General features: G+C 28.8%; 1 protein-coding gene across 3 annotated transcripts in view; it reads right to left on the bottom strand.

Annotated features, from left to right (window-relative positions):
* Positions 1 to 7,904: 7,904 nt before the first annotated feature.
* The window catches only part of LOC105112958 (chitin elicitor receptor kinase 1-like), a 16,434-nt gene continuing 12,845 nt past the window's right edge, over positions 7,905 to 11,493 (bottom strand). For all 3 annotated transcript variants that reach the window (XM_011008896.1, XM_011008895.1, XM_011008894.1), the window contains 6 exons: positions 10,152 to 10,245; positions 9,914 to 10,065; positions 9,746 to 9,837; positions 8,762 to 8,900; positions 8,368 to 8,466; positions 7,905 to 8,278 (listed from right to left, as the gene is read on the bottom strand). In XM_011008896.1, coding sequence (XP_011007198.1) covers positions 8,114 to 8,278; positions 8,368 to 8,466; positions 8,762 to 8,900; positions 9,746 to 9,837; positions 9,914 to 10,065; positions 10,152 to 10,245 — 741 coding nt within the window. In that variant the 3' untranslated portion in view covers positions 7,905 to 8,113. The remainder of the gene's footprint in view (positions 8,279 to 8,367; positions 8,467 to 8,761; positions 8,901 to 9,745; positions 9,838 to 9,913; positions 10,066 to 10,151; positions 10,246 to 11,493) is intronic.

Here is an 11,493-nt window from a genome sequence, read left to right on the forward strand (position 1 = left end):
TGACCTATCTTGCTGTTGATTATGAACAAATTAGTATTGAGACAAACAAACTTCGCCAATAAGTTATAAAAATAAGATCACAAATGAGTAGTGCATGTGCTCTTTATTTGCCCTACAATACTGGTAAAGAGGAGTCACATGCTCCTCATTTATTTTTAGTGCCTCTATTTTAGAATAATTATATTTGAATTTATAAATATTTAATTTTGTAATAAATATGTAATTTTTATGATCATTTAATTTATTTTAATTATTTTTTATTTTTATTTAATAATTTTTTTAAAAACTATTTTTAAATTATTACTAGTGAGGTTATCAATGGACTTAGTTCATTAATATATTCTAGAAAGTTGAAAAAGAATTATTACAAATTTTATTGTCATTGTTTAATCATCGATAAAACAACATATAGCATGTTTGATAGTTATATGTCAAATTCATTGAAGAAAATATTGATGGATAACAAAAAAAAATCATCAATGAAATGACATATAGTTTTTTTATTGATGGTATATTATATTTATCAATAGAGAAAGTGACGGAATAAAGCGGATAATTTTTTTTACATGCTTTTTACGTTAGTGACACGACTAAAAGATTGATGTCTTCTCCCAAGTGCAGGAGTGTCGACGTAATAAATAACCCGGCAAGACCGAGGTCGAACCACAGGGAGGTTAATTGTCCAAATTATAAACAACAATAATACAACAACAATAATAATAGTAATAATAGCAATAATAATAATAATAATAATAGTAGTAGTAGTAGTAGTAGTAGTAGTAGTAGTAATAATAATAATAATAAAGAAAGAGAAGAAGAAGAAGATGATGAGAACTTTGAGATGGAATATTAATGTAACGATTAAACAATGATAATAACAAATGTCAAGGTTAGAGGTTCCACTAATGGTATATCAAACAAGTATAGTATAAACTCTTATTATTGAATTGGAAACCACACACAAAGGAGGTTCCAATCAGATTATATATTGTTAACATGATTACATTAGTCATCTTATTCAATTAATGCTAATACTTGTAAATCTCGTCAAGCATTCATGATTATAACTTATGTTAACAACAAATCAAGTTCCTTTCATAGCTCAGGTGTCGGTTATACCATACATTATGGGCTATGAAAGTGCCAAGCATTTGTTGTACCAAGTGTTATACAACATAAATCAAGATTAGTCATTTAACAAGCAAAGTATTAAAGAGTGAACAAGATAGCAAATATAAAACATGTTAGTATCAAACATTAAAGTCCATATTAAGTTTACATTATACTTATTCTTACACCATTAGTGTAACCTTTTCACCTTGACATAATTAACTTAGCTAGACATAATGAAAGAAAGCAAAATAGATAAACAAAATAAGAACATAAAAGTTAACTAAGTAAAGGAAAGGAAATGAAAGGCATAAACTTAATATTAATGAAAACAAAGCATAAAAAATACAAAGAGAGAAAGGAAGAGCATGATCTTGATCTGGAGACCAAGATGCCTAAATGCATGGCAAATGCCTCCTTTTATAGGCCAAAATTGGGAACTATTGATTTGATGACTAATTGATAAGTGGGTGACCAACTTTTGACTTGGTGACAATCCTTATCTTCTCTTGTCTGCCCAAAACGTCATTGATAACGTCAAAACTGGAGCCAGTTGCAAACATGAAAGTTGTAGGCAATTGTCTCAGCTTTCTTGTGTAAAAACTTCAGCTCATTTGGACTTCTAGAACTCCAGATATGGCCAAAATACCGAACAGTGCTCGGGCTGGAAGACAGATTCGGGCTTCTTTGTTGTTGCTACAATTTGGACTTGATAATGGCCTTTTTAGATCTTGGGCTCCATATGAAAGTTGTAGGCCTATGTCTTACCTTTCCATCCATATAAATTGGACCTAAATCTGAGATATATAGCTCTAGATATGACCCAATTACCGAACAGTGTTCCGGTTTGGATTGCACCGACATCTCTTTTCTTAGTTTGGCCATCTCTTTATCCTTTCAATTTTAGTTCTTAAATTCATCAATCAATCCTTTCATTTATGTTATAGGCCTGCATTAAAAATAGACATTTACCATAAATTAAAGGTATCTTATATTATTAGATATATTATTATAAAACATGCTTTAGTTAAGGAGTTATTGATACTTCAAGTGCAAAATGATGATATAAAACTATGATAAAAATGCACTTTTAAGTACTAATCAGTTAATAAATCCATTAATAAATTAATTACCGATGAATGCATCGACATATCACAAATCATTTATCAGAGTTTTTTTAATTTATTTTACAGACAATTTTTGTCCATATGCCTGTTAGGAGAATTCATACTAACAAATTGTGAGTATAAATATCAACAGAAAATCCCTTTGATAAATCTAAAAATTGTAGTAGTGGGAGTCCTTCAATTGCACTAGGAAACAATATTTTCTTTCAAAATACAGATGATATGGAGCTTTCTTTTGATATTTGTTTTCTAGTTCCATCATTTAATATTGATTTTTTATTGAATTTTATTATTTAGTACTAAGTTGATTATAAATTGATTTTTATATTTTTTTATCATAAAAAAAAATCAATTTAACTTAGTAGAGTCTATAACCCGGGTTACAGATTTTATAAGTTAACTAGGAGAAACTGACCTTTTCTTTTTTTCTTTGGATTATTCTGTCAACAAGATCACATTAACTTCACACAATTTAATTTAAAATGTGAACTAAAAAAAGAGTCAGGTAAGAATTTTTTAAGTTTAAGTTGTTTATCAAATTTAATAACAATATAAAATTATTTTGACAATCTAAATATTTTTTTTATATTCCTAAAAAATTTGATTAGCAACCAATAAACTAAGTATATAACTATAGCCTTATCATTATCATAGGAACTCATAGAATTTTTTTTTATATAATATTACAAATATTCGAGCTGAAAAATAAAGTTTAATTATTTGTATTGTTATCAATTTCGCTCACTATGATGAGATAATTTATTCACACTTATATATACTATTAAAATCTAAATACAAATTGTACCATAGTCCTAGTAATCAAGTTAAAAGAAAAGGAAAAGGAAAATGCAGTTATATATCCTTGAAATATCAAGCTATTTGCAATAAAACCTTCTTCATTTATTTATTTATTGTATCTTTTGAAATAATTAAAGCTAGCGTTCTTCAAAATGCGTGGCCATATATATCTTCAAAATAATTAAAGATGTATATAACTTGCAAGCTCACTTTCTTTAATTAATTATTAAGGGATAACATGCATGGTTTGGTGATTTCTTGGTAACTACCACTTTAAAGATATATTGGATTAATTCTCTTTTATTATAATTATTTCAGGAAAAGCTAAATGCCGTGGAGATTTTTACTGTTTCAAAATCACCATTCATCATTTTATACCTATTACTGTATATGGATTGAAATAGTGATCTAAAAAAAAATTAATTTGATCCTTAAATTTTTTTTTTTGTATGATTGAGCCCTTCTTATTTCAAATTAGCACTCAATTGTACTTTTTTAAAAGATGATTGAATTGGAAGATAAAAAACTAAAAAAAAAATTGAGTAGAATAGATGGTGCTTTTCAATTTTATTTGAAAAATACATTTGTATCCCTTATTTTTTTAGTTATTAGGTGATCGATCCCTTTAATTCTAGAAAAAAATAATTTAAAGAATAAACTTTATTTTCATTATTTTTTAATCTTTATTGAGTGATGGAAAAGAGAGAGAGAATATTTGGATTCTAGCTTGAAGAAAGAAAGATGTTATTTTTAAAATTTTAACCACCAAAACATTAAAATTTTATTCTAAATGATTTCATATGATTATGGGAGTTTGAATTCGGTGTTTATTTTATCTTGAAAGTGCCTGACAAAATTGAGTTTGGGGTTTATTTTGGATTTTGAAGGGACTCCTTGTGTTTTTGGAGTTTAAGAGTTGGTATAACAAGGTTAGTAAGATTTTTTTTAGGTATTTTGAGTTGAAAATGGTTTTTTTAAAGAAAAATCAATCACTTTAATTTTTCAGTCACCAATAAAATCTGGGGATTTCAAATAATACATCATTTAGTTTTTTTCAAATTAAATTTCACTTGACAACATGTCATCTGACTTATGATCTTGTAAAAAAAATTAAGGCTTGTGTGATTTGGCATGACTTTAGAGGCTCATCCGCAACCTTTTTATTCATGGGCCAACGCTTGGCCTAGCCCCATTCTTTTTTTATATAGTTTTGATTATTTTTTAAAATATTTTTTAAAATATTTTTAATATTTTCAAGCATGTATTTTACTTATATGGGGTTTTTTTATTTATCCTTTTTAAAATACTGATTATTTCTTAATTATATTAGATATGTTGATTTTTGAAGAGATTAGTATTATTCATTTATTATTTCTTATATTTTATATATATTAAAAAATTAAAAATTAAAAATATTTGTTTTTTATAATATTGTAATATGTCTAGCCTAGCTTAATAGGTTTTTTCTTTTTATTTATTCAATAAATCTTATACGTGTGACAATTTCTATTTCAAATTAATTTTAATAAATAAATTCATTAAACACAACTAAATAAAATGATCTACATTTGTCTCTCAGTTTTTCCTTTGTTTAAGAAAAAAAATCTGAAGCCAAAATGGATTTGGTGAGCCGTCTTTTTTCTCTCTCTCATATTGTAAAAATAATAGTTTTAGATAAAATCTATTTATTAAATTTTATAAAATCCATAGACATGTTCACAGGTTTGGCTTGTTGATTTGATACGTTGATTTAACAAGTTGAACTTTTTGTTCTTTTTTTTTTCAATATCTCAGTATTAGGTTAATATTTAATTTTACAATCTTTTATTTTTATTATCATATAATTTAATAAAAATATTTTTGAACAAACAAAAATTATAATATCATTGGAGTTCATAACCCGATTCATAGGTTGACATGCTAGCCCAGGTTACCTAATTCATATGTTTGACGAGTTCACCTACTGGCCGAATATGCCTTTTTTTTAGTTCTTTAATTGTTTTTAATTTTATTTTTCAATATTGGATTGGTTAAGAAATAAACTATATGATTTATTTTTATTTTTTTATAAAGTTATTACTGTCTCAAATTAGTTTTTATTTTTAGGTTGGTGCTGAACTTTGTGACCATATATTTTCAATATATAATTAAAAAATTATTAAACTTAATGAAATCTATAACATGGGTCATGAAAGATTGAGATCGATTTATTTTGTCTCAAAAACATTTCTTAAAAAAATTGTTATCTTGAAGTTGTTTTTTAATCCAAACCATGTTTTCATTGGTTATTAAAATTACATTTAAACTCATGAAATTAATTAATTTAATTTAAGTTAGATCCTGTTTGATTTAATTAGAAACTCTAGTTTGATAAATAAGTTAACGAGATTTCAAGATTTATTTATTAAACTAGATTTAATAATACAATGGATTTTTCATACTATTAATATATTTTTTATATTTTAAAATATTAGTCTGACTCGCAGTGGGGTGTAGATTAACGGACTGCTATACACTACTACTTGTGTATAACAAGTCAATATATTTAACATCTCCTTCTGCAAAGTCCAAATAATGTCACTGTTTTGGTAGAGCAATTTTTATTACCATTGATTATATTCCAATCTGAACCATGGAATCTTATTTGTTCACAGCTTAGTTTCTTTGATTTTGTTCCCTTATTTACCCATTTAAATTATAATAAAAGTTCTATGTGGTTTCAAGTCGGACCAATTCTAGTTTGTAACCAACTTGTCTAGAAATCGAGTATGATGACATAAATTTTGTATGATTTTTTTATTCCTCTCAATTTATTTTTTATTTTATATGAAAAAAAAATTGATTGAAAGATGTAAAAAAAATTCAGTTCTTTTTTTATTTTAATTTAAAAAATTTAAAACTAACTAAATCAAACCTAAACTGAACCAAAGAAAAAAAAACTTTTTATATACAAATTGTAGTATAAAAATTAAAATTAAAAAAGAAACCTAATCACCTAACTATATGCAGGATTCGTGTCCTTTCTTTCTCCTCTCTCTGTGGATATGGAAGGAATGATTTTCTTTCATTTTATTCCAAAAACCAGGTGGAAGCCCATGCTTGCATTGTTTTTGTTTCAATTTGGATTGTCCTTTGGAAGAACACCTCAATCGGATGAGGAATAAGAATTAAGAAGTCACCTCTCCCCTCTGCGTAATTATTGTTTTGGAATAAATGAAGAAAATGTGTGAAGTCATCTTTTTATATATATATATATATATCAGCTTTTGTTGGCTGCAACCAAATTAAAAATAGTATCTATTTTAAAAAATAATTATAATTATAATCCTAAATAGAGAAAATCTTATCGGATCACCTTGCCAAGATGGGAATTATAACAAAACCTAAAATATATACATACACTCGTATTTTACTTATCATTTAATTTAAGTTTTATATTTTTCACAGGATACATTTGCTTTTATAGAGTTGAATGAGGGCAGGGTGCAAAAAATATCATCAAAAGTTGAATTTTACTAACTATAAGGGAGTGGCGCATGCAGTTTTTATTCTCATTGACTCGGTGTAGATATTAAAGTGTCATTTTAATCAAATAATTTATAGCTAAAATTAAAGGTTTTTATCTTTTAATTATTTTTTTTTGTTAATATTGGGTAGGTCAGAAGTATTTTTATATTTTTATAAATTTTTTAAAAAATATTGGCATGTGAAAGGTACCTTATCTTTTGAATGGCACGCAAGGCACCTTCCAATGAATAAATACCATATTTTAGGGCCGTATTCAATGTTTTTCTCCATCGTTTTCATGGTAGCGAGACACTTGCAGGTGCTCCATGCACAATGGAGCTTTGGTGATATATTTTTTTTTTAGTGCTCCATGCACAATGGAGCTTTGGTGATATTTTTTTTTCTTTTATTTTCTTTCTTCAACCTAAAAAAATGTATTGTCCTTGCAAAAAATTAGAATTATTTGTTAATTTTAAAAAATATATCATTCTTTTAGTTATATCAATTTTTTTTTTAATTTTATCCTTTAATATTTTATTTTTATATCATATTTGTTTTCTTATTGGATGAAGTTTCAGGTTTGACCATCAATGTTTTTATTTCTAAATTAGATTCTTGGCTCTTTTATCAAATTTTAATTTCTTTTCAATTATTTGATACTTGATCTTATTTTTATTTTTTTCTCATATTTCATCCTCATTCTTTTGATATTGATTTTTATTTTAGATTCTTTTATGAATTTAATTTTTCTTTTTAAATTTACCATTCAATTTAAAATTTGATGATATATAAAATTTAACCCTTAATGCTTTGATTTCTAATTTTGATTTTTAGACCTTTATCAAATTTTAATTTGTTTTCAATTTTATCCTTAGATACATTATCTCAATTTTTTTTAATTTGGTTCTTATTTTCTTGATTTTTATTTTAGATTTTTTTTAATTTTTCTCTTGAATTCTAATTTTTAGGTTGTCCTTTTTATTTTTTTTCTTCAAATAAGTTTCTTATTCTCTTAACTATATTTTTTTTATCCTTTGTTTTTTTTACCATTCCATATTTGACTTATTAGGATTTCATCATCTTGGTTTTTCTCATTACTTTTAGGCCTGACCCGAGAACCAATCTGGGAGAAGTACCGGGTCATAGTGGATTTTCTAATTGATAAAACATTGACATCCTTGCCTTCTGTCCTTCTCCTTAGATCCTTTAATTCTAACGATAGTTAACGCTGGAATATTTTCTAATTGTAGCAGATGTCAATTAAGCAGAAGCTAAGCCAATTCAGTGGCTGATTGGAGAGCCAAGCAAGCCGAGGCTTCCTTTGCTTTTTCTTAACTGGGTGATTAACCCTAAACCCTCTAGTTGATGAACGAACCGATCCTTCAGATTTCAACCAAAAAATACATTCGGAATTTTATGCATTCATCAAACGATTAATGCTACAATTTATATTCCCTCCAGATCAATTTCCATCTAACAAATTTACAGGTTAAAGATATATGTATACATCTACATGAAAAGATTTTGGTGTATTCGCATAATCATTTCATAATATGTGATGACCTTACCTTCTATCTTCCTGACATTAGATTGACAAGAGCTTGATTTTCATAGAAGGAGCCAACATCCCAATCCTCTGTCGAGGATGAAAGAGTCATTAAAGCAACCACAATGGATCTCATACTCGGCCGCAACTGAGGATTCTCTTGGGTGCATGCCTTGCCAAGCTGGGCCATCTGGAACCAAAATAGGCGCACAGCTCTGATTAAGACTGCAAAAACAGGATCTTTATATGTGTATTTCCAAAAGAAGTTTGTTTGTTTACCTTGCGAACTGAATCGAGTGGATAGTCTTCTCCGAGCCTTGGATCAACTACTTTGCGAAGGTCTTCCCTAGGATCAGGCTGAATAAGAACATCCTCAAACTGTAGAATGGAGTAAAAAAAAGTGGTCAGCTTGTGGGTGTTTTCTGGATCTATTCAGAAGCAGCACATATAGGCTTGAAAGTTAAAGTATAAGAGAGAGGCTCAAATGTGCTGGTAAAATTCATTTCAACTCCACTAAGCCTTGTCAGATGCTAGAACCATACGAAAATTGTTATTCAATTTTCCGGGTTCAGCATTGAGTCAAGCTTCAGCAGAGCTCAAACTACAGTAAATTAAGTACATCTATTAGCATCCAGAAATTAATAGATATAAAGAGGAATGGCAGAAAATTAACCAAAGCAACAAGGCCCCTTGATTCAGCACTAGAACCATTTGTCTTGACAATAGCTTCTTTAGCAGAGATAAGTTCATAGAGGACAACCCCGAGTGCATAAACATCTACTTTCGGAGAAACATCACCATATTGAGCATATCTGCACAGAATCATGGGAAATGTCAATCCATGTTTCATAAAAAATAAAGAAATGCTCTCATTTAAGTTTTTGTCCCTTGTCCTGCTAGATGCATAAAATACACTCACATCTATTCTCAGAAACTAAACATGACATTAAATTTTCATTTTCAAACTATAGTGACTTCATCAGATATACTTCTAAAATCCTTAGATTTATAATTATGATCATGCAACCCAAAAATCTTACTTAGCTGCAGCAGTGCTATGCAATCGTGTCTTCCCACAATAAAAACAACTCTTTTGCATCATAGTCAGAATCCGACATAGAGCTCACTCCATTTTTTGCCACACTGATTTCATGCCTGACATCCTTTTTTTTTTATATTCTATTTTTTATCTCGTTCTGGGTCATGAATTTATAAACTGGGAGATCAACCTCCCATCCCAAACACCTCCCTGCCTGGTAACAAAGGATTTGGAAAACTTTGGATTTCACAGGGAGGTTTATGCCATCAATGTAGATGGGTATTAGAAGCAACACAAAAGTCCCAATAGCCTTCCAATAGAATATTTTTAGAGCCACTTACCACGCCATTTACTGACCCTATTTCAAAATTCTATCAGATGTTCCCAACAATGACATCCACAATTATGCAGGTAAGAAAAAGGTAAAACCACACAGCTCATAAACACTTCTTTTGCTCTGACACAGAGTTTGGGCTCTTTGTCCAAACAGTTACAGACAAGAAAAAGATGCTAAGAAATTGAGACCAACCAGTTGTTAAGCTAAAACAGTATCCTATCTGAAACCTATTCCAATTTTCTTATCTCCTTATAGAATTGCTAGAAAAGAAAATGTCTTACTCTGGTGGCATGTATCCAAATGTACCCACAAGACGTGTAGGGAGTGATGTACTTCCAACCTCAGTTAATTTTGTTAATCCAAAATCTGCAACCTGTATCATAAAGTTTATACAAATATGCGAAAAAAAGCTTGAAATGGAACCACATTGTTACAAAAATCAATCCAACCTTTCCCCGGAAGTTCTTGTCGATCAGTATGTTTGCCGATTTAATATCACGATGAATATAAACAGGGACAGTATGCTCATGGATGTATTCAAGGCCTCTAGCTGAATCAAGAGCAATTTGCACTCTTGTAGACCATGGCAATGGATCCTTCTCTGCAAACAAGCAACACTTTTATCACTGCCATTCAATATGTCCGCTACCACCAGAAACAATGTTCAAAATGGACATGTAGTCTCACCAGAGCCACGCAAATGCTGGCTTAAGTTTCCATTTTCAATATACTCGTAGACAAGGAAAAGAGAACCCTCAACACAATATCCTATCAATCGGACCTGTATTAAATGTAGATAGTACTATTTAGTGCATAGAGTACATGCAAACATTATTTAGTGCATCACATTTTAAAAAAAAAAAAAAACCTTCAAAATTTTACAAAGCTATCAACTTGAGTATCCAAATACACTTTCAAACGCGCATACATGATGCGATCCTAGCTCCTGACTACCACATCAAAGGATCCATTAGAAGTGTCTATTGGATTTATTTTAAGGCCTAAAATGAAATGGATCCAAGAGAAGTTTAATGGGTTAAGTCAACAGGCTTGGGTTAAAAATGTTCAAATCTTTCAAGTTAAACCTTTGTCTACTCTTTGGGTCATATCTGAAGCTATAAAATGAGTTTGAATGCGATTCCAATTGGATTAAGAACTAGATATTTGTACCTTTCTAACGATACATGTTTAAAGTTGGGTCTAGCGCCAACAAAGTGTGAAAATAAAAAAAATACATTGTTTCCTTAAGAGTGATGGATTCCATTCATTACAAGGAATTCTTAAAGCTATTGAGAACCCATGTGGCAGCTTTTCAGTTACTTATTTTATAGGGATTCCATATCAAACAAAAAGAATTAATTGGTCAGAAATTAATTCTTATTTTATAAGGCATCATGTTTTTGTTCAACAAGGATTTTTCAACAACTATTTTTCTTGGATATTTTTTACAATCATATGTGGCATATGGTGAAAAATAATCTTAGACTCCTTTTTTTTTAATTTTAAACTTTATTTTAATTAGTTTGGGTTTTATTTAAATTAGATACATGTTTGAACTATTAGATTTAGGGTTTACATAGAAACACTCTTATGTAAATATTCTTATTTAGATGATGAATTTTTATCCAAGATTGCCGCAAATTGTGTGATTTTCTCTCTCTGTGTGGTTGAGTGATTCTCACAATAAGTTCTTGATTGAAATTGTAAATTCTTCAAAGGATTGATCAATTTCATTGTGATTTATACTTCTTAATCATGTCTTGTTATAGACGTACGTTAGAGGTGATCAACTCCATATAAATTTGGTATTTCAAGTGAAGGTTCTTGTTGGGTCAAATTGCAAACTTTTTTTCAAACCTCAAATTAACAATCTAAATGACAATTCCATATCAATTTAGTATCAAATTGTTATAAGTAATTCTTCGGTTTTCTTTAGATCCTACTATATCTAGTGTTTGTTTCTTATTTTTTCTTTCTTTCTTTCTCTCTAGGGTTTCAGCTATCACCGGAAAAAAAAAAAAAAAAAAAG

The sequence above is a fragment of the Populus euphratica genome, unplaced genomic scaffold (genome assembly GCF_000495115.2).
Source record: "Populus euphratica unplaced genomic scaffold, PopEup_1.0 scaffold380.1, whole genome shotgun sequence".
In the NCBI taxonomy this organism is placed as follows: Eukaryota; Viridiplantae; Streptophyta; class Magnoliopsida; order Malpighiales; family Salicaceae; genus Populus; species Populus euphratica.